The sequence below is a fragment of the Watersipora subatra genome, chromosome 10 (assembly GCF_963576615.1).
Source record: "Watersipora subatra chromosome 10, tzWatSuba1.1, whole genome shotgun sequence".
NCBI lineage: Eukaryota > Metazoa > Bryozoa > Gymnolaemata > Cheilostomatida > Watersiporidae > Watersipora > Watersipora subatra.
Genome location: NC_088717.1, coordinates 52,302,954 through 52,330,793, shown reverse-complemented (window position 1 = coordinate 52,330,793; position 27,840 = coordinate 52,302,954). Strand labels below are relative to the sequence as shown.

General features: G+C 36.8%; 1 protein-coding gene across 1 annotated transcript; it reads left to right on the top strand.

Moving 5' to 3' along the window:
- The first annotated feature begins 5,088 nt into the window (after window positions 1-5,088).
- On the top strand, window positions 5,089-26,963 carry LOC137407196 (cyclic nucleotide-gated channel alpha-3-like). The gene is made up of 9 exons (XM_068093799.1): window positions 5,089-5,250; window positions 6,127-6,272; window positions 6,976-7,187; window positions 8,164-8,812; window positions 10,756-10,939; window positions 20,809-20,913; window positions 22,408-22,597; window positions 23,194-23,323; window positions 26,855-26,963. Exons 1-9 carry the CDS (start codon window positions 5,089-5,091, stop codon window positions 26,961-26,963), a joined length of 1,887 nt encoding a protein of 628 aa, XP_067949900.1.
- Window positions 26,964-27,840: the final 877 nt, after the last annotated feature.

Sequence of the window (27,840 nt, the reverse complement as noted above, 5' to 3'; positions counted from 1 at the left end):
GCTACTTGTGTTTCTTTCTTTGTACTTGGTTATGTGCATGTAAACACATGTTTTAGGTGAGTTTAGGCCGTGAGCTTGTATGTGAACATTCGTATGTTTTTGATACACATGTAAGATTTAATTGCTATACGCATGAATGCCGTGTTATCATATTACAATTAAAATATGAAGACAACAAATCTATTTTGAAGGCGTCAATGAGCACTCCACTTACAAACAGTACACCATGTATAGAGCTGGGTCACACCTGCAGCAAATTTTGTAGAACCGTAATTGGTTGAAAGGGAAGGCATTAGAAACTCGAGTCATTTTCACATGATGACTTTTGTTTACTTTTCATTTATCTGGCAGCGTGTAACTATCATTCATAAAGTTCCTCGAGAGCTTAACTTTGTTGAATGAAAAAATTTCCTTCAAATTTGTTATAAACCTAACAAAATGCTATTGTCATAGCTATAGTTATTACAGCTAAAGTTACTAAAACTATAACGTTAAAGCTATAGTTATCAAAGCTATAGACATGAACGCTATAGTTATTCAAACTATAACATTAAAGCTATAGTTGTTAAAACTATAATTATTGAAGCTATAGTTATTATACAGTGTTTAGCATATTCAACAACTGACAGAATTTAGGTAAGCACTTCAGACCGGACCCATTACTCTGTTTAGAAGCTCTCATCAAAGAAAATATTCAAGTGTTGTTTTATTTAAATGTTCGCAATGTGAAGAACACCATGTCATGTGACATGGAAGTGTATCTAGCAAAACTCTCAGCACAATAAAATTGTGCAAGTATTTGTTTATATAAATGATCAAATTGTGAGGAATCCATAAAAATACTATAACACATAAAGTATATAAATATATAATATACTTTAATATTTAAAAGTTATAATTTATTGAAGCAGTAATAAAGGAGCTTTAACTCAGCGATTGAGTTAGTCAAATATTACAGCAAATAAATCGTCTTATCATTTACTCATTTACTAAAATAAAACATTCAGAATAAATGAACAAATATAATTTAACAAAACACTCAGACACGATTGAGATTATTTGTTTAGGTTCAATATCATACTAGACAAGGAGAGGTTGTGGTAGGTTCAGTATCTTCAAAGTAAAAATGGGTGCTAGTAAACTGCTATCAACAGAGGACAGCTACAAATACCAGGAAGTAAAGAGGTCAAAAGGGTAACACTACTTTCACGTAGAGACAACTACTCTCCTTTGTGCACTAGTTTGTCATGGAACGCGGCGTGTTCAAATTATTTTTTTACTCTTGCCAATACTTACTTACACTTACCATATGTGTCAAATTGTGACACTCTGACACTTACACTTACCGGTATGTGTCAAATTGTGACACTGACAAACAGGTATGTGTCAAACTGTGACACTCTAACAAACAATACAGAGTTGAATAGAATCACTAGCTAACAGTGACATACACGTATGAGTTCAGCATAAAGGCAAACACCACTTGTTACCCATATTGCTGACTACTTCATCAAGATAAACCATTAAAAACTGTCTAGCAACATGTAAACAAACCAACACACAACAGTATAAGGTAGGGATAGATATGACACTAGAGAATCGATATGATGCTGCTGATTTCAGTCATGAGATTGCAAAGCTTTGGCTAGCAAAATGTAAAAAGCTTTCTTACAACCAAATAGCAAAACATACCAACTACCAGGGTATTTCAGCATTGACTGTTTTATGATAGGAGTACCCTAGCCGGCTCTTAAGCAAAGTAGTCTCTCGCCTGCAGAGCTGACCACACAACAGCCAAAGTGATGCCTTTGAAGTCAGATGGTAGAAGTAGTTAAAGTTCCTGGTTCATAATACCGTGTAATCAAAAGGCTTGAGTCAAGCTCATTTTTTTTTAATCAAACGAGACTGAAGCTTGCATGTGATTGAACAAACTGACAACAAATACATTATTAAAGTTATTTCTTCACAAATGAATAATTCTGTGATGATTCAAGATTCATTAGATGACCATAAAACAAAAGATTAGCTGAGGCGGCATTAGTTTTGTGATTTGTGAGTTCGCTTTTATCTAGTGTGACAACTCCTCACAATGATAACTGGCTAAAATTGCTTTTTATGAGGCGGCAACAGTTTATTTTAATTTTGTCTATCGGAATTTTAAACACTAACACTGCTCCTTAGACAAAAGGTAGCAGGTATTCAATAATGTTAAAAACCCTCATAAATACGTTAACAAAATAACTGTTTTAAAATGAAAAATTCGTGTACTTTGACTTGAGCAGTGACTTTTTACTCATCAAATCTAAATAAAAATTTAAAGGTTCAGGTCATAGCATGATAAATCTAAAGCTCTAAAGCTACAGCAAACTATTTATAACTATACTACGAATAACAGAATAAAAAGAAAAAAACAATGATTTAAGATTGCTACCGAAGTTCAGTTAATGTATAACATTCTGTATTGTTTTGTTATAACAAATTCTTGTCATTACAATAAATATTGGTAGATTTTGTGTTGGTTTGCTGAATTCTAGAGGTAAAAAAACTTAAATATATCTCTACAAGCTGCCTATGTAGTTGTGAAACTATGTGTGATAAGTTGTGAAACCCTCATAACAGGCTTAACTTAGTTCTAGTTGACTTAGCAAGACTTGACTCAGCTCTACTAGTTGTTTCAACATAGATTAGTATATGGTATCCCTAAAAGAATTTCAGTGTGGTTGGATCGCTTCTGGTTTTTCTTCTTACCATTGAGATTTCATTTTACGAGTGTAGTGTTGGAATCAGTGTTTACTTTGACTAGAAGGATGGTGTTGGCACGGATCTACATTGCAGTCAATCAGAGTGTTAAGTTCATGGGCTATCAGAGTGTTAAGTTCACTATCATTTTCATCAACCCAATCTTGAAGTTTTCGCATCGTTTTTTGCAAAAGCTCATATGCTGTTTTGTAGATTAATCTCTTCAACATTTTCGATCTCTCGTCTTTATTGGTCTTTTCAATGCAAATCTAATCAATTTTCAATCTAATCAATTTTCATATCCATCTTTTTCTGTAAACCCTGACAGAACCCATAATTTTTTTTAACTTGTTTGTAATTAATATGGGCATTAGCTTTCCTTTGCGTTTCTTTCTTTGGGATCTCACATTAAACACATGCTTTGAAGAACCATTAGAGAGTTTCTGTGTGGTGATCCTGCTAGTATGTTGAGTCCTACAAATGACTCTGAAAAAGCAACAAATCAATGATCATTAACATGAGCATTATTGATTATTTCGTACAACTAGTTGTATCATTCTCTTGTTACAAATAAACTGTAAACAACAACATTATTAATGCACATCTTTAAACAGATAATTTTTATATATGTACATGCGTACAATACGTGTATGCATACGTATATGTGTATACGTACATGCACACAATACATGTATGCGTACGCATATGTGTATATGTACATGCACACAATACGTGTATGCGTGTGCATATGTTTATATGTACATGCACACAATACGTGTATGCGTACGCATATGTGTATATGTACATGCACACAATACGTGTATGCGTACGCATATGTGTATGTACATGCACACAATACGTGTATGCGTACGCATATGTTTATATGTACATGCACACAATACGTGTATGCATACGCATATGTGTATATGTACATGCACACAATACGTGTATGCGTACGCATATGTGTATATGTACATGCACACAATATGTGTATGCGTACGCATATGTGTATGTACATGCACACAATACGTGTATGCGTACGCATATGTTTATATGTACATGCACACAATACGTGTATGCATATGCATACGTGTATATGTACATGCACACAATACGTGTATGCGTACGCACATGTGTATATGTATGCATACATATACATGTGTATACATATATAAATGTACACTTATATATACATGTACACATGTATGTAAATGTACACATATACACATACATGTACACATAGCAGTATATATACAAATCAGTTTACATAGTGCACAAACATAAAAACATGCTTGCGCCTATCTGTATGAATGTACAAATGCCCAGGTTCAAATTTATGAAGATATACATGAATGTATAAATATATGCTCATACATTCATTCCCAGTTGCTGATCAATGAACCATCTACAGCAGGATCCACAACAAGCTCAAGATGTGTCTTTTTTCTTTTTTACCAAATAAAAGCTTGCAATTATTTTTGTATATCTTAAAACAAGGCATAAAATATAATTTTGAAAAAGATTGTTAATATACATAGTTTGACTGAAAATCAGTGAGTGAATGTGCTGTAATAAATATGTCTGATATCAATGAAAAAAATTATGAGTAGGCTTTGATTTCACAATACTATCAAAACGCGGCTTCCTGCTACTTACAGTAACTCTTACAAGGTCATGAAAAAGAGTATTTGTAAATCGAGTTCTACGATTGTTTTTCACAAACTTCATTGCTGGAAACAACGATTCACATAAATAATTTGAATCAAAGCAAGTGAGTAGCTGTCTAGCTAAACTGGTAGTTATTGGGTACTTTTTTAAGCATCCAGGTGATGACCAAATAAATGACCAGACAAATTTCCAAAAAACTTTTCTAAACCAAATTTTACAATAAATATTTCAAAAAAAATTTTGACAGCCATCTTGAAAGATCCACTAAAAAGCTAGAAAGATTTGGATCCGGATCTAGATCCACCATTTGGCCAAAGCTGATCTGCAGCATTCATAAAAATATCTTTAAAAGTTCCTTTTCATTGCTACGCAAACTTACAGAGCCAAAAAATTAGTATGATTAACACTAACAGGGTATTACAACATGAGAAACTTGAAAGTTATTTGCTGAAAACTTATTTTTACTAAATGTTGGTCTCAGATGTTATGAGTATCATGGAAAGATCGAAAACATAAAATACAATTGTTCTCCACAGGGAAACGAGTGAGGATAATAATAATAATAATAATAATAATGGTGCCTTTTTGTGTTGGCACAAAAAGTAAATCAAATTAAATTTAATCAAATTAAATCAGCATTAAATCAAAGATTAATTTTACAGCAGAATATTCACAGGAGTCATGTCTTCTGTCAGCATTCCAAGAATTGTTGTAAGTGACACTCATCAGATTCAGAGAAGCAGCCATCTTGCAGATGCTGAAGATGAGATAGAAGACGTTTCTATAAAGAGGGGAAGGAAGTCACCAAGGCAACTCTGGAGTCAATCACGTCGGCTCTTGCAGGTGGGCTTGTTAATGCCTAACTTTATAGTAAGTTGTGGTTTACACTATTGAGACTTGGAAATATCGGACTTACCAGCAAAAGTATTTTATACTAGAGTGACCTGGCAACCCTAAGCTTTGTAATAAAAGTGCTTCCTAAAAGTGTTGCTTGGTAAGGCCAAACTTATTAGCTATGGAAACTTACTCTAGTGCCGTTTGGTAACGCCAGGAAAAGTAAGAAATGAAGCTAATAACACTGATGGTCTTTCACACTCGACAGAAAGGCTATACGATATATTCGCTGAAGTAATAAACATAATAATGCTTAATTTATGGCACTACTGCTTTATTGCAGCATTAATACATTTATTATGGCACTAAATAATTCATTAAAGATATGATATGTTTGCTGCCACACTAACATATTAATTGCAACACTAACATATTATATTGCAGTGCAGCACTAATGTATTTATTGCAGCAAAAGCCTATTTATTGCAGCAATAACATTTTTACTGCAACACTAACTATTTTATTGCAGTACCAATGTTTTTATTACAACAATAACCTATTTATTGCAGCACTAACATATTTATTTACAAAATCACAAAAAAACTTAGAGCTATATGTAGTATTTTTAATTTTTAGGTAGTTTCATTGCACACATTTTAGCGAACACGAGTGAAAATATGTACATGCATCTTTTCTATAGCTGTTCGAAACAGCAGCTTACCAACATGCATACATAAGATCACTCTATGCTGCTTTAGCTTACCGCTTGGCACTGACTTAGAAAACAGACAGTTAAAATTTTTTGTCAGTTACTAGAGAAATTGTTGAGTAAAAAGATTCTAATACAAGTGCTGAACAGTTTTTAGAACTTCGTTGAACTTTTAGGCAGTTCGTGCTTGGCTGCCAGGAAACAGGTTTGTACAGCCACGAAGGCGCCATTCTTTCCTGGAACGAATTGGCATGGCCAACACCAGGCAGTCACCTCGCAGTCCAAGTAAACAACAGCAGCAACAAAAAACTGGTATCATGAGGTAAGCAGAGGTGACATTCTTTGATGTAATTTAGAAGAGCTGGAGTCTATTTTAAGACACCAAGGCGACATAGTTCTAAAAGAACTGCATCTCCTAGATGTAATTTATTAATATTAATTAATTAAATTAATATTACAGAAAATGGCTTGAATATTTTTCAGTTTATTGATAACCACAGTAGGAAGATAGGTGTCAACAGGTGGTTGGATGACCAGATGCCATAAAAGATTGTAATAGTAACGGAGGAGTTATTGCGTACACTTATTTATCAGTATGGGTTAGAAGTTCTAGTAGAAGTGTTACCACTAGTTGGTGATAGCTCTAGCAAGTGTGTCTGGTGCACACATGAAGGAGCAGCCACTTAAGTTAAGGCAGTTAAGCGCTGTTAAGGCTCTGACTTGCAATCAGTAAGTCAGTGGTTTGAGTCACACAAGAACCATTAGTGGTGTTAGGAACACATCTAACCACAAATGCTCCGCTGCCAAATCTTTAGAGCAAATGGTCCTAAACGGAACGTTGGCTGCTTTTGAGACAATTCGCTATTGAGACTTGGCAGAAAAGCAACTGTAGTTGGATGCCTTCAGTTGAATGCACCGCCATTGGTACTTGCCTAAATTCTTCTATCCGAATAAAAACTCTGCCATGACATGAAGCAGGGTTTCTAACTGATAGCACTCACATATCTCTATCTTTTAATATTTAGAAGGAAGCTGTCATCAGCAATAGACTCAACCAAAGTGCCTTATTACCTCTGGCTGTTTGTCATATCTCTCGCTGTTCTCTACAACTTTACCATCATCATTGCTCGATGTGTTTTCGATGAACTACAGCAGCGATACACTAGCCTATGGCTGACTCTCGATTACATCTGTGATACTATCTATATTTGTGATATAGTTGTTAGATTTCGGACAGGTAAGTGCTGTCTTATAAATCTTGTTCTTTATAATCGGTTTTCTAGTTGTTTGACATAAGAATATTCGACAACTTGTGAATGACTAATTCTATTAATTAATAATTAACTTACATAACTTAGTTCTTATAGTGCATAAATCCTACTATGAAGGGTTCTATATATTAGTTGTCATCATTATTACTTGAAAATAACAGTTATCAATTTGGCCTAATTCGACATCTTTAACTTCTCTCTATCCCCTCTCTTTGTCTCTGTCTCTGTTTCTGTTTCTACCTCTCCCTTTCTCTTTCTCTGCATCTCCCTCTCCCTCTCTATCTCCCTCTCTCCCTCTCTCTCTCCCTCTCTCTCTTTCTCTCCCTCTCCCTTTCTCTCTCTCCCTCTTTCTCTCCCTCTTTCTCTCCCTCTCTCCCTTCTTTCTCTCTTCTTCTTTTTGTACGTTCAAACTTTTAAGGCTTGTGCACACTATTACTTAACCCAACGTTTAGCTGTGCGATTGACTGCAACGATTAGCTGCTAGGATGTCATTTTGCGATGTGCGCTCAACGTAATCATTGCCAGCAGCGATACGATGAACTCGCAACATGTTGCATTTAGACACTGATGAAGGTAACTGTTAGCATCTTGATTGGCTGTTTGTTGACAGCATCGGATCCGTATTCAACATTTATGAAAATGTGTGATTTTGGAAAGAGTGTTCTGTAAAGATACCAGACTCGCGATATCAGAAATGGAAATTTGTAATTTCTATTGGTGGTTGGTTTGCAGTCACTGACAGTTAATTGATCGTAGTGTGTACTCTTTTTTGTTGGTAAGGATGTCAAAACACGTAATTATTGCGGTCCATCAGACAGCTAAACATTAGCTTTCAACTGTCAAGTTCTGCCAGCTTCCAGAACATTAAGAAGGAGCATGAATATTGCATGCGAATTTCTTTTCTGATGGAATCAAATGTAAAATTGATTTTTGCCATTGTAGGATATCTAGAAGAAGGCTTGCAGGTTGATGACCGAAAAAAGCTTGCGAGAAGTTACATGTCAACTGGCACATTTTTATTAGACATCGTTAGTGTGTTGCCCACCGATATTGGATACGCTATTATGAGAAAGTTCGATGTTCCATACTTACGACTCAATCGCATTTTGAGACTGCCTCGTCTCTTTGAGTTTTTTGGCAAAAGCATGTCTCGAACCAACTACCCAAATGCACTAAGAGTGCTGCAGTTGACTCTCTACATTGTAATCATTATACACTGGAATGCGTGCACCTATTTTGCCATTTCAGATTGGATAGGTTTTGGCACCGACAGTTGGGTCTATCCTAACATCTCCATTCCAAATAACAAACGTCTTGCAAGGAAGTACATCTACAGCTTTTATTGGTCAACGCTGACATTGACTACGATAGGTGAAACCCCGGCTCCGCAAACAGATATCGAACACATTTTTGTTGTCTGTGACTTCCTTGTTGGAGTTCTTATATTCGCTACGATCGTCGGAAATGTTGGATCTATGATTACAAAAATGAACAGAGAACAGACAGAGTTTCAACAGAAAATGGATAGCATTAAAAGATACATGAAACTTAGAAAAGTTGACAAATCTCTCGAACGTCGAGTATTGGAATGGTAAGTACCAGCAAACTAAAACTGAAAAGTGCCATTGATACAAAAGTTTACAAAAAATACTTCTTTATCTTTTCTTTATTTTATTTTAATTTTGCTCTATTTTTTGCCTCATTGTCTAATTTGCTTTAAACGACATTGACAATTAATAAACTAGCTTGCATCTATCTGTCTATCTATTTCTATCTATCTGTCTATCTATCTGTCTATCTATCTGTCTATCTATCTGTCTATCTATCTGTCTATCTATCTGTCTATCTATCTGTCTATCTATCTGTCTATCTATCTGTCTATTTATCTATCTATCTATCTGTCTATCTATCTGTCTGTCTATCTATCTGTCTATCTATCTGTCTATCTATCTGTCTATATATCTGTCTATCTATCTGCCTATCTATCTGTCTATCTATTTGTCTATCTATCTGTCTATCTATCTGTCTATCTATCTGTCTGTCTATCTGTCTATCTGTCTATCTATCTGTCTGTCTATCTGTCTATCTATCTGTCTATCTATCTGTCTATCTATCTGTCTATCTATCTATCTATCTATCTATCTGTCTATCTATCTGTCTATCTATCTGTCTATCTATCTGTCTATCTATCTATCTATCTGTCTATCTATCTGTCTATCTATCTGTCTATCTATCTGTCTATCTATCTATCTGTCTATCTATCTGTCTATCTCTCTGTTTGTTTATCTGTCTTTCTGTTTGTCTGTCTATCTATCTGTCTATCTGTCTGTTGATCGGTCTATCTGTCTGTTTGTCGGTCTATCTGTCTATTTGTCGGTCTATCTATCTATCCATCTATCTATTGTAAAGGTTTTGTGCGCTGCCCTTTACTACTCCACCAACATAAGACTCAGTGTGAAGAGTATATACATGTAATCCGCTTTGTTTGTAAGTGGTTACAGTGAAAAGCATGCAACAAGCAATGATAGAGTCGCAGACAGCGCTGCCCTCTGCTGCAAATACCCCCCCCCCCTCTTGTTTCACTTTGTTGAACTGGACTCGGCTCAGCTTGGCTCAGCTTGGCTCGGCTCAGTTCAGCACACACACAGTCTATCACAGATTTAATTCAAGCAAGACTAAATTTGCTTTCTTTTTTAAATATAATTTTGACTACAAATATAATCTGATACACTTTTTATTGTTGAAAGATTTGGCTTATTGCTATTAGTTTTATATTGCCGAAAACATAGTAATCTATATTCATTAAACATAGAATACTAATGTAGAGTTTTGAAACAAAAATCGTGTCTCTGCAATTAATCAGATGCAACAAATATGTCTTATGATAGAAAAAACTAGAAATAAGCTTTACTGTGTTTGTAAAAATCTTTTTTTAGACAAGTCTATAAATTTACATCTCATGCTATTCTAGCATTATGTTCTTTTGACGAAAATCAGACTTTCGATGATTTGTAAAGGTTTTGTGCGCTGCCCTTTACTACTCCACCAACATAAGACTCAGTGTGAAGAGTATATACATATATTCTGATTTGTTCGTAAGTAGTTACAGTCAAAAGCATGCAACAAGCAATGAAACAGACGCAGAACAGTTCTGCCTTCTACTGCAAACATCCGTGATTATACGGTGAGGAGCCCCGCCTTCTGTTCCACTTGGTTGGACTGGAGTCGGCTGGGCTCAGCTCGGCTTGGCTCGGTTTGACTCAGCTTGGTTCGGCACACTCACACACGCGCACGCACGCACACACACAGTCCATTACACTATCTATCTATTTATCTATCTATTTAACCTCTCTAGCTGTTAAGATATTTAGTGAGAAGTGTTTATGCATGCAAATATGAGAAATTTAGTTTACTGTTTTAATTTAATTTTAATTCACGGTGGCAATGGCCCGTTTTAGTTTTGATCTTAAAAAGTTTCACATTAAATATGTTGGAAGGGGTTAGACAATCAGCTGACCTGTCATTTGCTTACAGGCTAAACTACATCTGGACGAGTAGAACCTTGCTAAATGAAGAGTCAGCCATTGGTTCACTACCTGAGAAACTAAAAGCAGAGATAGCAATCAATGTTCATCTGGAGACACTTAGCCGAGTTTCCATATTTCAAGACTGTGAACCTGGGTTGCTGGTGCAGCTGGTGCTTAAACTCCGTCTGCAGGTGTGTTATATCTAATTCGTACTCCGACAGTCTAGTGTGCTGAGAAAAAATGTCACATTTGCTAAAAAAACACAGATTATAAGTATCTCGACAATTACCTTGATAAACTGTAAGGTAGATGATTGGTGCAGGTGTTAAAGTATTGGTCAACCAAGTTGAAACTCATGGGTTCGAGACCCATAGCAAGCAGTACTTTATCCCAGCCTCTAACTGTGGCTTTGCATGGATGTGGCTCTTTTAATAGTAAAGTCTAGCCAAAAGCCCGGTGTTGCACGGGTAATAAATAATTACCTACTGAATTTGAGTATCTTACCTGCAAAACTAGATTTTTACTAAACTATTTACTTAGCCAACACTCACTCAGTTTTGGGCCAGCCTAACAATCGTTACGTGTAACAGTCGACAGTGCTAGTTATTAACCCTAAACATCGAAACAACCTAAATCTTATTCGATATAATGACTGTTTGCCTAATGAAACCATTGTATTCTGAGTAGCTTAATGGTTAAGTTTACCGCATCTAGATCTAGAGGTCTTGAGAGGAAATACTGTGCCAAACGAAGTTTCCATTGCTAGATTTTAATTGCTATAACTAGGCACCAGAGTTAACTAAATGACAAACACTGAGATTGTCTTTCATATATATATATATATATATATATATATATATATATATATATATATAAATTGTTTCCTCACCCCGGATACCCCGTATGGGTGGTAAATTCTGCTCTAACTCGGGTCTCCTACCAGAGACCTGGGAGTTTGAACACTCGCCTCAAGATCTTAGCTGTTCCCAATAGCGCACTTTTCTGCAACTCACCTGAGTTGATTGTTGTTGGTATTTGGGCAAGCCACATTTTATGCGCTGGTGTTATTGCGCCCAGTGCCCCAATGACTATTGGGATTACAGTTGTTCTTACATTCCAGCATTTTTCAATTTCTTCTCCAAGAGGGAGATATTTCTCTACCTTTTCTTTTTCTTTGCTGGCTATATTGTAGTCATTGGGTACTGCTATATCTATTATAGTAGCCCTCTTGTTCTCCTTGTCTACCACCACTATATCTGGTTGGTTTGCTAGGACATGCTTGTCAGTTCGGATGTAGAAGTCCCAGAGGATCTTAGCGCGGTCATTTTCATTGACCTTACCAGGAGCTTCCCTCCAGTGTTGTGGTTTATTAAGGCCATACTCCTCACATAGACTTCTATACACAACACCTGCGACATGATTATGCCGCTCAGTGTATGCGTTCCCTGCTAGCTGCTTGCATCCACTGATGATGTGTTGGATGATCTCAGGTGCATCTTTGCACAGTCTGCATCTAGGATCGTCTCTAGTGTGATAGATTTTCGTTTGGAGTTGCCTTGTTGGGAGCACTTGCTCCTGGGCTGCCATGATTAGCGACTCTGTATTGGCCGTTAGGTTTCCTTTGTTCAGCCACATATATGTCTGGTGAAGATTGCCAACCTTAGATATTTGTTGGTGGTAAGCTTCATGAAGAGGTTTCGTGTGCCAGTCAATTTCCTCATCATCAGGGCGTAGGTCTGTTGTAAGAGCAGCCGATTGAAATTCAGCTAGCAACTTATCTGAGATGGCCATGGAGGCTGCATATGCTTTGATGCTTTGCTCCTCCTCTTTCACTGTCTGCTGTACACTTTTGAGTCCCTACCGCCATCTTTCCTATCAAGATACAATCTAGTAGTATCAGATTTTGGGTGGAGTGCTCCATGTATGGTCAGCAGTTTACGAGTTGCTATACCTGTTTCTTTGATGGCTTCCTCAGTCCACTTTATTATGCCTGCTGGATATCTTATTACTGGCAGTGCGTAGGTATTTATTGCCATGACTTGGTTCTTGGCATTGAGCTGGCTCCGTAAGACCTGTCGAAGGCATTTCTTGTATTCGGTCATGGCTTTGTGACGTTCCTTGGCTTCGTGGTTGATGTTGCTTTGCATAATCTCCAAGTACTTGTACCCTTCTTCTATATCTTTGATGGTATCATTTGGCATTCTTAGGCCATCTGTGAGCATAGAATGGCCTTTCTCAAGAATTAGCCTTCCACATTTCTCAATACCGAAGGTCATTCCGATGTCCTTGCTGTATACCTGAGTGAGGTGTATTAGCGAATCAATGTCCCTTTCTTTGTTAGCGTACAGCTTGATGTCATCCATGTAAAAGAGGTGGTTTATCTTGGTGCCACTCTTAAACTGGTACCCATATTGAGTCTCCTCCAGCATATTGCTTAGAGGGTTTAGGCATATGCAGAAAAGCAGCGGTGATAAGGAGTCACCTTGATAGATGCCTCGCTTAATTTGTACACTCGCCAGCTTTTTGCCATTAGCCTCCAGTTTCGTCTTCCATTTGGTCATTGACATCTTGATGAATGCCACAAGAGCAGGGTGAACATTGTACATACTGAGGCACTCAAGTATCCAACTATGGGGAATGGAGTCATAGGCCTTTTTGTAGTCAATCCAAGCCATGGCAAGATTGGTATGCCTTCTCCTGCTGTCTTGACAGACCGTCCGATCCACCAGTAACTGATGTTTAGCTCCTCGGGTGTTGCGCCCAATTCTTTTCTGAGCACTTGTCATATAGTGACTCATGTGCTCTTCCAGTTTGTCTGCAACTATTCCTGAGAGCAGTTTCCAAGTGGTGGGCAAGCAGGTTATTGGTCGATAGTTTTTGGGAATCGGCCCCTGCTTTAGATCTTTTATCAGAAGTACAGTTCGTCCTTTGGTCAGCCATTCTGGATGGTCACATTGTTCTATTAGGCATTCCATCTGCTTAGCCATTCTAGTGTGAAGTGATGTCAATTTCTTCAACCAGAAGGCTTGAATCATGTCATGGCCAGGTGCTGCCCAGTTCTTCATACGCTGCACTCTGCACTTGATGTCCTCTTTGCTGATGGCGAGTCCTTGCTGAGCCACAGTGTGTTGATGGCTCTCTTTAAGCCTCTTCAGCCAATTTGCAGTGGTGTTATAAGTAGTCTCTTTCTCCCAGATGTCCTTCCAGAACTTTGAAGTGCTAGATCGAGGAGGCTCAGACATTGGCCTCTGCAGTTCACCTTTGAACTGGGAATACACTCTAGATGGATTATTGATGAACAGTTTGTTCATTCTCTTGTTATCCCACTCTTTGGTGTACCGCTTCAGTCGTGCCGAGAGTGCTACTAGCTGCTGTTTGGCAGATTCTAGAGCTTCTATTGTGGCTTCCCTTTTTGGATGCTCCAAACTGTGGTTAGATCTCTTACTGAGCCTACTAACTTTCTTGCGCAAGTCCTTGATCTTATTTTGTAGCCTCAGCTGCCAGGGTGGAATGGCTTGAAGCCTTGTTGGCAGTGGCTTAATATCCATCTCCTCCAAGATGACGGTTGCTGTACTGTAGATTAAGGCATTAGTCTCACTGATTGATCTTGTTGAGATCGACTCCATTGCCAAGTTAATGTCTTCTAACAGCTTCTTAGGTATGGCCTTGCTAACTCTTTGTAGTGGTACTCTGCTACCATAATCATTAGCTGCTGACATCTTGTTGATGATATTTTTCGCAAGCTCTCTCACCCTTGGGTGAGAGAGCTTGCGGAAAATACATGCATATGGATATGGAAGAAGACATGCACTTGGACCTTGGGTCAAGGTCCAAGTGCATGTCTTCTTCAACCCGTGAGTCAACACATGATTGTGTATGCGTGACAGTGTGTGTTGATATGCACTCCTCGTTAGTTGAGGTTACTTGGGTGAACTGTTCCTTTATTTCATCTACCTCAAGTTCCGATATGAGGTGCCGCTTGATTATGTTACTCCTCTGAGCTACAAGTTGCTTAGCGGTTAGTGGCAATTCAGGGCGCATGTTTATCCACAGTTGACGCATCCTTCTCATGTAGCCCCACTTTTGAGGTTCACTCATAAAGTAGCACTGCATGAGGTCCGTGTTATCAGTCCGAGTCCATTTCATCCGTTTTGAACCAGTAGCCCATTTTTCATTGCCCTGTCCTGGTTCAGCTAAAGGCAGCGCGGACCTTGTTTGACCGGGCGACGTCCGAGCCGGCATGGCTTTGGTTATTGCACTCATCATGGAGGTTGTAGACGTTATACAAGCAAGGGTCTTGTCCAAGGACCACCAGAAAAGTGCAGTTGTTGGGGTTTGAACCGAGAACCTAATGATTATGGGCACGATACCTTACCAACTGCACTATCTGTCCTGTATATATATATATATATATATATACTAGCTGTGCTACCTGGCGTTGCCCGAGTATTAAAAATTAGCTTATAAACAATGAGAAGTAATGAGAGTTGCTTGCCGCTTGCTATTAGCCTGGCAGATTGCCAATGGAAAATCTTAGTAAGCTAACTAATGACAATCACTTATGCAATCACCCTGCGTGGTATGCAAAGCTGCTAAGTATATACTCTCATATGCGACGTATATTGGCAAGTTATCAACTCGTTTTCTGTGGCATATTGGGTAGAGCGTCTGACTGGTGAGCGGTAGGGTCAGGAATCAAATCTTCTTTGGTACCAATAATCTTCTTGGATTGTTTATTCCAAGATTTAGCTATGCCAAAATGCATACCTCCGGACATTCTTTGAGAAACATATATATATATATAAATTGTTTCCTCACCTCGGTTAACCCATATGGGTGGTAATTTCTGCTCTAACTTGGGTCTCCTATCAGAGACTGGAGATTTGAGCACTCACCTCAAGATCTTAGCTGTTCTCAATAGCGCACTTTTTCTGCAACTCACTTGAGTTGATTGCTGCCAGTGTCTGGGCAAGCCACATTTTATGCGCAGGTGTTATTACGCCTAGTGGCCAACGACTACTGGAATTACAGTTGTTCTTACCTCCCAGCATTTTTCAATCTTTTGTCCAAAAAGGAAACATTTGTCAACTTTTTCTTTCTCTTTGCTGGTTATATTGTAATCATTTGGTACTGCTATATCTATTATAGTAGCCCTTTGTTTTCCTTGTCCACCTCTACTATATTTGGTTGGTTTGCTAGAACATGCTTGTCAGTCCAAATGTAAAAGTCCCAAAGGATCTTAGCGCAATCATTCTCATTGACCTTACCCAGAGCTTCCCACTAGTGTTGTAGTTTATTAAGGCCATATTCATCACATAGACTTCTGTACAAAACAACTGCAACATGATTATGCCGCTCAGTGAATGCGTTTCCGGCTAGTTGCTTGCATCCACTGATGATGTGTTGGATGATCTTAGGTGCATCTTTGCACAGTCTGCATCTAGGATCGTTTCTAGTGTGATAGATTTTCGTTTGGAGTTGCCTTGTTGAAAGCACTTGCTCCTGGGCTGCCATGAGTAGCGACTCTGTATTGGCCATTAGGTTTTCTTTGTTCAGCCACATATATGTCTGGTGAAGAACGCCAACCTCAGATATTTGTCAGTGGAAGCACCATGAAGAGGTTTCATGTGCCAGTCAAGTTCCTCATCATTATTGCGAATCTCCATTGTCAGAGCAGTCAATTGAAACTCAGCTAGCAACTCATCTGTGGTGGTCATGGAGGCTGCATAGGCTTTAATGCTCTGTTCTTCCTCTTTCATTGTCTGCTGCACACTTTTGATTCCCCTAGCCCCATCTTTCCGATCGAGATACTATTTAGTAGCGTCAGATTTGGGTGGCGTGCTCCATGAATCGGAAGCAGTTTGCGAGTTGCTATAGCTGTTTCCTTGATGGCTTCCTCAGTCCACTTTATTATGCCTGCTGGCTATTTTATTACTAGCAGTGCGTAGGTATTTATTGCCATGACTTGGTTCTTGGCATTGAGCTGGCTCCGTAGGACCTGCCGAAGGCATTTCTGGTATTCGGTAATGGCTTTGTGACGTACCTCGGCTTTGTGGTTGATGTTGCTTTGCATAATTCCCAAGTACTTGTACCCTTCTTCTATATCTTTGATGGTACCATTTGGTGTTCTTAGGCCATCTGTGAGCATAGAATGGCCTTTCTCAAGAGTTAGCCTTCCACATTTCTCAATACCAAAGGTCCTTTCAATTTCCTTGCTGTATATTTGAGTCAGATGTATTGGTGAATCAATGTCCCGTTCCTCTTTGGCATACAGCTTGATGTCATCTATGTAGAAGAGGTGATTTATCTTGGTGCCACTCTTAAACTATTAGCCATATTGAGTCTTCTCTAGCATATTGCTTAGAGGGTTTAGGCATATGCAGAAGAGCAGCGTTGATAAGGGGTCACTTTGATAGATGACTCGCTTGATTTTGTCACTAGCCAGATTTTTGCCTTTAGCCTCCAATTCTGTCTTTTGTTTGGTCATTTACATCTTGATGAACGCCACAAAGGCAGGGTGAACATTGTGCAACCTTAGGCACTCAAGTATCCAACTATGGGGAGTTGAGTCATAGGCCTTTTTGTAGTCAATCCAAGCCATGTAAAGATTGGTATGCCTTCTCCTGCTGTCTTGACAAACCATTCGACCCACTAGCAACCGACGTTTGGCTCCTCGAGTGTGGAATCCAATTGCTTTCTGAGCACTGGTCATATAATGGCTCATGTGCTCATCCACTTTGTCTGCAACTATTTCTGAAAGCAGTTTGCAGGTGATGGGCAAGCAAGTTATTGGCCAATAGCTCTTGGGAATCGGTTCCTGCTTTGGGTCTTCCATCAGAAGTACAATTCATCCTTTGGTCAGCCATTCTGGATGGTCACCTTCTTCTATTAGGCATTTTATATGCTTTGCCATTATAGTGTGAAGTGATGTCAGTTTTTTCAACCAGAAGGCTTAAATCATGTCAGACCCAGGTGCTGCTCAGTTCTTCATTAGCTGCATTCTGCACTTGATATTCTCTTTGCTGATGGTGAATCCTTGCTGAGCCACAGTATGTTGGTGGCTCTCTTTGAGTCTCTTCAGCCAATATGCAATAGTGTTATAAGTAGTCTCTTTCTCCCAGATGTTCTTCCAGAACTTTGAGGTGCTGGATTTGGAAGGATCTGGCATTGGCCTCTGTAGTTCACCTTTGAATTGGGAACACACTCTCGATGGATTATTGGTGAGCAGTTTGTTCATTCTCTTGTTATCCCACTCTATGGTGTACCGCTTCAGTCGTGCCAAGAGTGCTACTAGCTGCTGTTTGGCAGATTCTAGAGCTTCCATTGTGGCTTCCCTTATTGGATGCTCCAAACTGTGGTTAAATCTCTCACTGAGCCCTCTGACTTTCTTGCGCAAGTCCTTGATCTTATTTTGCAGCTTCATCTGCCAAGACGGAATGGCTTGACGCCTTGTTGATAGTGGCTTAATACCCATCTCCTCTAAGACGATGGTTGCTGTACTGTAGATTAGGGCATTAGTCTCATTGATTGATCTCGTTGAGATCTTGTTGAGATCGACTCCATTGCCAAGTTAATGTCTTCTAACAGCTTCTTAGGTATGGCCTTGCTAGCTCTCCGTATTGGTATCTTGCTTTCATAATCACTATCAGCGGGCATCTTATTGATGATATTGTTCGCAAGTTCTTTTACCCTTGGGTCAAGGTCATAGTGCATGTCTTCTTCAACTCGTGAGCCAACGCAAGATGGTGTATTTGCTACGTAGCTGCGATACGTGTGTTGATATGCACTGCTCGTTGGTTGAGGTTACTTGGGTGAACTGTTACCTAATATATAACATAGATGTCTAAAGCATTATCGCATTGTTTGAAAAAGTGCTCAATAGTAAAACTAAAGCCGACTAAAATCAAATTTGAGTAAAATGTACCAAAATAGTTAAAGCATTTTACTACTAAATAGTTTCATGCATAGTAGGTGCACTCTTCAGGTAAAATGACCAAAGGTTGGTAAAATATATAAACGCAAGCTAAGCAATTATAGTTTTAAAATAAATAGAATTAAAGAACACTATAAACGAATGTTGTACGGTAACAGAATTCATGTACTGTGACCCAGTCTGTGCTTTCGTGCTTGTCTACATGTCGATATCATTTCTACTCTGTTGTCTAATGTTGATAGCTGTGGCTCGTGAACTATATATAATTTTTTCCTTGACAAAGGTTGCAGAGTTTTGTAGACCGATTAAAAAAAGATGCATGCTTGAGAATTTTCCATCATTCTAGCAAACTATTTAGTAGTAAAATGCTTTAACCAGCTTAGTAACTTTTACTCAAATTTGATTTTAATATAGTTATTTATGTATATTATATATTCATAAATCTATATTATATATCTATGTATATATAATATATATATTATATATAGATTACATCACTTCTAAAAAGATTTATAGCAAAGAGGTGAGACCTTATTTGTATATGCACTCTGTACAAAAGTATAATAACTTTCTGAAGTTCGCTGCAAGCAAAGTCAACACACGTTATAGACTAATGTTAGCTTTAGCCTTGCTGCAGTAAATAGTGGTAATTGTCTACTCAACATACAGTTGTCTTCCCTGTTAATAAAGAAGTTAAATAAGAAAAAAACATATCAAGCATTTACAGCAGCCTTTCATGATTAAGAAAAGAAATAGTGGGTGGTTTGTAAAAGTATTCATAGAATATAACTTTAAGTTATTTTAAACATATTTGCAGGAAATAATTTAAAACTTTAAGTTGTATGGCATAATTTGAAAAACATTTCTGCTTGAAATAAAACTGTTGCCAATAAAGTAATATATATTTAAAACTGTGTTAGTTAAAGAATATAAAAACATTTAATCCAACTGGGCAATCAAATCAACTATCTGCTAACTTCTCATCAACCTATTTTATCGAAACATCTTTAAATATTGCCAGGGTTAAAACCTGTTCGGTTTCCAAATAGCCATCTACTGAAGTTTAGTGTAAACCTTCACACTCATTCATAGTTTATGAATAAAAATAAAACTAAATGTTTAGAAGAAAAGTTAACTTTAAGTCAAGTAATGAATTCAGCCTTCCTAATATTTCCCTTTTAAATTCTGTTCTACTCTGTACTGTGCTTTATGGTAACCTCTCATGCTAAGGTTTAGTCTAACAACATGTCAACTAGATGTCTGCAACTTAAACTCAATCTTGTGAAAAAATAAAGAAAACTTTCCCAGTTCTTCAGTGTACGCTTAGACTATCTGCATGGTTAGGCCACTTGACTACCACCTTATCAGACTTGCTAATATATCGTTAGTATCGAAACCTATTACAGTGTTAAAAAATAAAGCAGAAAGAAATGAGCTATTGCCACTTTTTTTACGCCATTCTGCTAATGATAAATAATTCTACAACTTGACAGAGTGTGATGTATATTGTGTATGCCAGACTAATAACAATTGGCAAGCAACTCTCATTACCTCTATCCGTTTATAAGCTGATTTTTAACACCCATGCAACGCCTGGTAGCACAGCTAGTTATATTTTATGTATCAATGTTCATAGTGAATAGCATCAGATGATTAGTTACTGCTAGAGGCCATTGATTACGTTTACACTATTAATACATACTGTAGTACAATACATACGGTATATATGGTATACCGTATATACATACGGTACATCAGTTTTATACATACAATACACATATCAGCAATATAAATACACATAACAGTATTATACGTATCAGTATTATAAATAACAGTATTATACATATACATAACGACCTTATATTCCTTTTTGCAGTTAATGTATCAATAACTTGTGATGTACGTAAATGTAAAAGAGCTGCCGTTTACCAGTTAGTCATAAGCATTCAACAAGCATTATATGTATATATGATAATATCATATATACAACTTATATATACAACAATATATATATCAACTTATTAAGTTGATAGGGTAAAAGCGGAACTAGGAAGTATTTATCAAAGTGATGAGTTCCACCAATTTATCTGTTGAAGCTTATATGAATAACCTTAGTGTTACCTGCAGGTGTTTAGCCCAGGAGACTACATATGCAGAAAAGGAGACATAGGTAGAGAGATGTACATTGTGAAGAAGGGCTATCTTTGCGTAGTGGGAGATGATGGTACTGAGGTAAACTATTCACACTAAAGCTGCTGTTGGGCAGCTGCCTGTCAGAGTGCAGACTAGAGAGAGAAGAAGAGGGTGAGAGAAGGAGATAAGGAAAGAGATAGTGTGAGAGGGAGAAAGAGGAAACGAGAGGGAGAGAAAGTAAGAGAAAAAAGGAGAGAGAAAGTGAGAGAGAGAAAAAAAAGAAAGGGAGTGAGAGTTGGAGAAAGAGAGAGATAGAGAGAGAGAGGGAGAGAGGGAGAGAGAGAAGGGCAAGAGAGGGGAGGGAGATGTGAGAGAGAAAGAGAGGGGGAGAGTGAGAGTGAGAGAAGGGAAAAAAGGGAGAGAGAGGGGTGAGAGAGAGAGGGCGTGAGAGTTGGGGAAAGAGAGCGATAGAAAGAAAAGAGAAAAAGAGGAAAGAGAGAGGGAGAGGGGAGAGAGACAGATAGAGGGAGAGAGGGAGAGAGATAGATAGAGGGAGAGAGAGAGGGAGAAGTGAGAGAGAAAGAGAAAGGAGAGAGAGGTGGTAATTTAAAGTTGGATACTTTTTTCTGTCACCTCTAGTGTTCATTTCTGTAAATTGAACCCCAAGCCACTGCTTGCGGGTAGTGTGCCCTGAACCTCTAAGCCACGGCTAGCGTAAACCACACAAAAGAAAACAGTGTTTACTCCTTACTTTAACGATTCCAAGTTTTCGTCATTAGTGAACATTCGCTCCCATTATGAGAATGCGTTTTAATAAATGCTGGCGTAGCCCTAAAGGAACTAAGTTCTCAAAGTTATAAGAAATAAGAAGACCTGTTATGTCAAAGTGTGCAGCATCGAGCGCCCATAACAGTTTTTTGAGAAAGTGCTCAACTTTACACCAAAAAATCTTGCAGTCTTACTGGGGGTATCGAAAAGATCGCCTAATGTTTACGTATTTGCATGTGAGCTGTAAAAAGTTTACTTCTCTTAATATTTTGTTAGATCATAGCGTAGAGAGTCTGCTTTAGTCACTTTATTAAAAAGCTAAATAGCCAAGCAGGGAGAAAGGTAGGAATTGCTATTCACCCCAACTTTTCCAATGAAATTAAGCTACATAAAAGCTGGTGAACAACAGCAAAAGTACTGAGCTTGTAAAAATACATGGATAGACAGATAATTATCATCACCATGTCTCACATTATGGTGAGAAGAGCAAAGATGTTGAGACAAGTGTGTGTCTGTGACTGATGACCTATGACCTGTGACCTATGGGTTTGTGCACAACACTATTAAACTATTTTAGGATATTTCTAGACAATTTTAATTATAAAAATAATTAGTTTTCATCTCTGATAGGAAATACTATAGATTTTTGATTGTATTTCTTAAAACACATACGTATGTAGTGCTGCCAAGTCATGCAGAGACACGTGCTAAGTAGATCTGTTGCACTGCCTGTAGATCCAAATATGGAGAAAATAATTTCTCCGTAGAAAAATTTTAACTTTAGTATTCCAGAGACATTGTTCTCTTTATATGGCTTGTTTTTAGGTATTTGCAACACTGAGTGATGGGAGTGTCTTTGGAGAGCTTAGCATACTAAACATCAAGGGGTGTAAGTCTGGCAACAGACGAACTGCCAATGTAAGGAGCATGGGCTACAGCGACCTATTTGTTTTGTCCAAGAGTGATCTTTGGGATGCACTAGCTGAGTACCCAGAAGCTAAAGATGTTCTTATAGGTGAGAGGTTCTGGCCTCGCAATCATTCTTTTGTGAAGAAGCACAGGCTAAGATTTATACTCGACTGCTTTACGTACCTTGACAATAATGCAAAATAGACAATTTTATTTCGCTGCTTTAAAAAACTATTCAAAAGCTGCATATGCTTATCTTTTTCCTTACGTATTTATTTTTAGCTGGAGAGTAATTAATTTTCTGAAGCTTGGCTATTTTGGACAAAGGCCGGCATTTTTTTACCATAATTTGAAAAGTATTGATCCGATTGGCAAAAAATAAAAATGAGATTGAGCTGCATATATTTTTCTACAACATTTTACAAAGTTCAAATAACAGCAATATAATATTTTCAATTTTTTTTCTCAAATTCAAGATAAACAATTTCAAAATCTGGCGTGAAATATTTTTTACATTCTATTTTCCTCAGAAACAATAACTTGAATAAAATTACAGCCATTATCTGAATCATCATATTTACTGCCACTTTTACTACCGAATGTGGACTCAGAGTCGCAAGGAGATAAAATATTTGCGCCATCTTCTGCACAAAGTCGAGATGCGCTTTCTTCATAATTCAGAATTTATAAATTCTTGTGTAGATAAAGGACGCCAGGTGCTGCTCAAAGACAAACTGATAGATGAAGTTGACAACCTAAAGCTCAGTTCTCCACATTCCTTTGAGGAAAAATGTCTAGAATCAGAAAGGAAGATTGCTACACTCAGGGCCAGGTACTTCTATATTCCATGTTTGAATATAAAAATAATAAAATAATAATATAATAAAAATGGCGTCATTAGCTACAGATGACTTAAGCCAGCCAGCTTATGAATAAACTAAAATCTATACTGATAGCTGTTTAAAATTTAATTGAAATTAAAGTTTTAGAGATTTCATTTCAACAAAGAATCTTATACAAAAATAGATGTCAGCTTGAAATATGAAAAAATAGACTTTTTATAAAACCGAAAATTTTTATATTTCTTAATTAATGCAATTCTTATTAATAAATATAACTACTTAATTTATGGTAGCACCATGTAAACTAAAAATATTCTGTTTAATTACCATTCATACTACCAATCCTTGTGTTTTATGAATTTAATGACAGGCATACAAGCTTAGTGAAAGTGAAAAGGTTGCAGCTCTGCTAACACAGCATAGGATTGAATTCTTGTTGTTTTTATCAAGTCTCTAGGTTGCTAAGCAACTGCAAAAAGTAGTAGTTTGCAGGTTTAGTACAACAGAATCATTAACACAGCCTATTTTTTAGTTGAAAAGTCAAAATATTGACTAATAAGTCTTGTTAATAATTTACAGTTTTTAATTTTGCAAAAATCAAAAAGAATTTTTAAGTAGCGTTATTCTCAAGGTAAATCTTGGTAAAAAGGAACTTTTACGAAGTTGATTTTAAGATAACTTCTGTTAAACTGTCTGTGGTTACAAACAACCAACTGTGTATTAGTTGTTGATGTTGTTAAATCAAGTTTGAATCCGACAGATTTCTATGTAAAACCATAAGTCTAGACAAAATGAGTGACTAAATATTTTCCAATGTACCAGGAACAGTACATTATTAAAAATACAAAGTGAAATTCTTCTTTTTTATTCAGATCACACCATTATTAATAAGAAATTTCAAATTAGAGTATCACAGTCACTATAAACTGCTCAAACTTGATAATAGAAAAGCTTTGTGAACAAGATTTGTCTAATCATGAAAATCTTTAGCGCTATGGAATTTCATGATTAGGCAAATGCTATCTATCTAACTATCTATCTATCTATCTATCTATCTATCTATCTATCTATCTATCTATCTATCTATCTATCTATCTATCTATCTATCTATCTATCTATCTATCTATTTATCTATCTATCTACCTACCTATCTATCTATCTGTCTGTCTATCTGTCTGTCTGTCTATCTATCTATCTATCTATCTATCTATCTATCTATCTATCTATCTATCTATCTATCTATCTATCTATCTATATCAATGATTTAACTATATAACTTTTCCTATAATCTTTAGAAAAAATTGTATAGATAAATTGTTCCTATGAACACAATGAAATTCACTCACACAATTGTTTTGCTGGGGTATTACCTAGCTGATCCTATTGCTTATAAACAAGTGAAAGAGAATTGTGGGTAATGTCCATGTACAGTTGTACAGTCAACTTGAATTTGTACGTTAGTGTTTGTATGCAATGCTGTATTGAAGTATCTTGACTAAATCAAATGCAAGAGGGGATTTATACGATAAATATATGTGCAACTTTCATTTCTCATACTGCACTACATTCAATGGCAAACTATAATAGTAATAATAATAAAAATACAATAGTATTATTTGCCAGTAGATGATCAGAGCTACAATAATAAAAGTGATAAATTATCTTTATATTAATAATACAATTTGTAATCTTACTATCAAAAAATAATAAAAAGATTAAAATAATGCTGCATAATAAGTGTTTGTCATATAATGCTGCCAACATTTGTATATGCGTTATTTTTAGTTTCAACAACAAATTTTTTTTACAATTGTCAACATCGATAGCTGTGTTACGAATTCGCCAAAGTAGTTTTACTGCCATTGCCAAGGAGTTAATTAATCGTCTAAAATTCTCTTGATATTTTAAATCAAAGTTTTTTACAAAGAATCAATCTATAATTACAAATCTCTCAAACAGTGCAGTAGTTTGCGTGAGTGTTATACTTGTGATCATTAGCATACCTTATTCAGAGTTCTCACCAGCAAGAGAAGACAACTAGGTAGACACAGAGCAAGCCGATGTTACTAAAACTCATATAAGTTCAAAGACAGAGTGAGAATTTTTTATTTAAAAGCTCTTGTAAAATTTTGCACTCCCTAATCACTTGTCCTTATAAACTTTTAGGCAAATTCAATCCTGTCAGGGCGGAGTTGAAATTGCCCAATTGTATTATTTTTCTAATGTTTTGGTTGTGAAGTTGGTGCCTAGGAGCTTTCCACAACTTGTACTGTTTGTATTCTGCCAATGAGACATGACCTAGTCATGGATTTTAGAGCCAACCATTTTTAAGGTGTTGTCTGCTCATTTAGTCTAGCTCAACTACTGCACTTCTATCAACGAGATATTTCTATGTTGCTATGGTGAGTAGGTTTTAAAAACTGACTATAAATAGAATGGTTTGTTATCATCAAATTTAATTGCCCAAACTAAATGTCAAGGATATGAAATGTGCGCAGTTCTACTAGCCACCAACAAACAAATACTATGATGTAGTAGAACTAACACGCTGACCAAACCCATTAAAGACTGAAACGAAATTCTGAATGTAATAAATACTTTTATCCTTGTATAGTCCACCAGCTAACTTGACACCAAGACCCGCTTGTATTCTAATGACACAATAATGGGTATGGTATGACATAACGAATGACATAACCACTAGGTAATAAACACAGAGACAGCAATCCATGAGACAGCAATACTTGTACACAGAAATGAGTAATAGTATTACATGTAGGACGCAAGAGTGAATGATATAGGCTTATAAAATAATACATGCAGGCGTAGGTTACTATATATACATAGACTACACTGAATTAGAATTAGTGAGTGCGACATGATGAGCTAAATCACATAAAAACAGCTTTTAGGCTTTCCTCTCATTGGACGCTGCAATACAGATTGACAAGTGCTAAGGATATCAAGACCATAAGCTATTTGATAGGAGCGGTTCCTTTAAAAATGTAGCCTACTACCTTTGACCTGTAAAATTATACAAAAATATCGATTGTGGTAGTCTAGCTGGTCTCAACTAGACGGTCATCACGACTGATTCATAATATAGAATGATTTGTGCGGATATGAACTCTCACAACCTGCTTGTAGATGAAACAGTTGGAACAAATAATGAGCTGAATTTCCAAAATCAATAGTGCAAAACTTGTTAACACTAAGAGTTATTTTCTTTGTCAACCGTGACATAGCAACTCCCAAAAAAGCAAGTTTTTCAAAGCATATTTTTGTAGCTTGCAACCCTGTAGAAGTTATACTTTTGCTCTAAGTGAATATCATGCCGATGTTCCTATGGGCGAAATTTAAAGTTTCTTTGTGTTCAAGCAAATTTTTAACTATGTTAGTTCTGAAGTTATTGCTGCCATCACTGTTACACATTCAGTCAGATAAAGGCTAAATGTTCACATTATTCATGTCCAAATAAGGACTTTTATTAGCTTGAACTTTTTGGAGTTGGAATTTTTTAGGTTTGATGAGGTGATAAGTGAACACGAGTCGGAACAAAAAAGGCTCCAGGCAAGATTGCTCCACCTTGAGAAGCACTGCATAGACCATATTCACCATAGCAACGCTTGAACCACCATAATGGTACTCTCTCAGAGCAGATGCTTGTTAGCCAAGGCTGTACCGAGTAACAATCACTGTAGGGCTCCTACTACTACAGATGAGTTTCATCACAGAAATAGCTCTCTGATTTACCAACAACCAATGAAATACCTGCAAACAATTAACCATGCTGCCAATTTTTGCCTCAATTTTTAGGATTACATCGTTGCTAGGTGACATGTAATTAGGCACCTAGCCCCTGACACCTCTTAGCCTTAGAACTGCCTAAATTTTAAAAGCTATCTTATAAATTCTTACCTTCTTTCTTAGAGAAGTTGAAACGGCTCATTTTATAAAAACCTAACATCATAATAAGCATTCGATTAAATAGCACTGTGAAGGCTAGCAAATTTTAACTCTGTGATTTTTGTTTTTTTCTTGTACTTTTATAACCAATAAATATTCCACTGCTTCTACACTAGTTCCGCGCCAAATAAAACCCGTGAAGTCAAAAAGATAAATGAAGAACAGACCCAGTATTCACCACTTTATTTCTTATTCTACATCTGTGTAAACTATTGATAATAATGTAAAAATAACAGAGCATGGAGCTCGCTTATAAATTCCTACAAAACTTAACAGTTCAGCAAAAAAACACATATTGGCAGCGCGACCGCTCATATATTGGTTAAGCGTAAATGCAATAAAATAAAAACCTTTATTAACCAGCCAATAATTCCAATAGACATTTTTGTTTTAAGGGATAGACACCAGACATAGAAGCACCGAGAGTAAGTAAATATAAAAACAATAAAATGCGCATCTGGAGTATAATAAGACAAAGTCTAAAATTCAATAAAATATAATGCAAAGGAAGTAACTGTAAAAACATATATTTAAAAAAAAG

Excerpts from the sequence above, each read along its gene's own strand:
- LOC137407196 (XM_068093799.1), top strand. The coding sequence starts at position 5,089 with ATGTCTTCTGTCAGCATTCCAAGAATTGTTGTAAGTGACACTCATCAG. Across the intron at positions 6,273-6,975 it reads CAAAAAACTGGTATCATGAG|AAGGAAGCTGTCATCAGCAA; the intron begins GTAAGCAGAGGT and ends TTTAATATTTAG. Across the intron at positions 7,188-8,163 it reads AGTTGTTAGATTTCGGACAG|GATATCTAGAAGAAGGCTTG; the intron begins GTAAGTGCTGTC and ends TTGCCATTGTAG.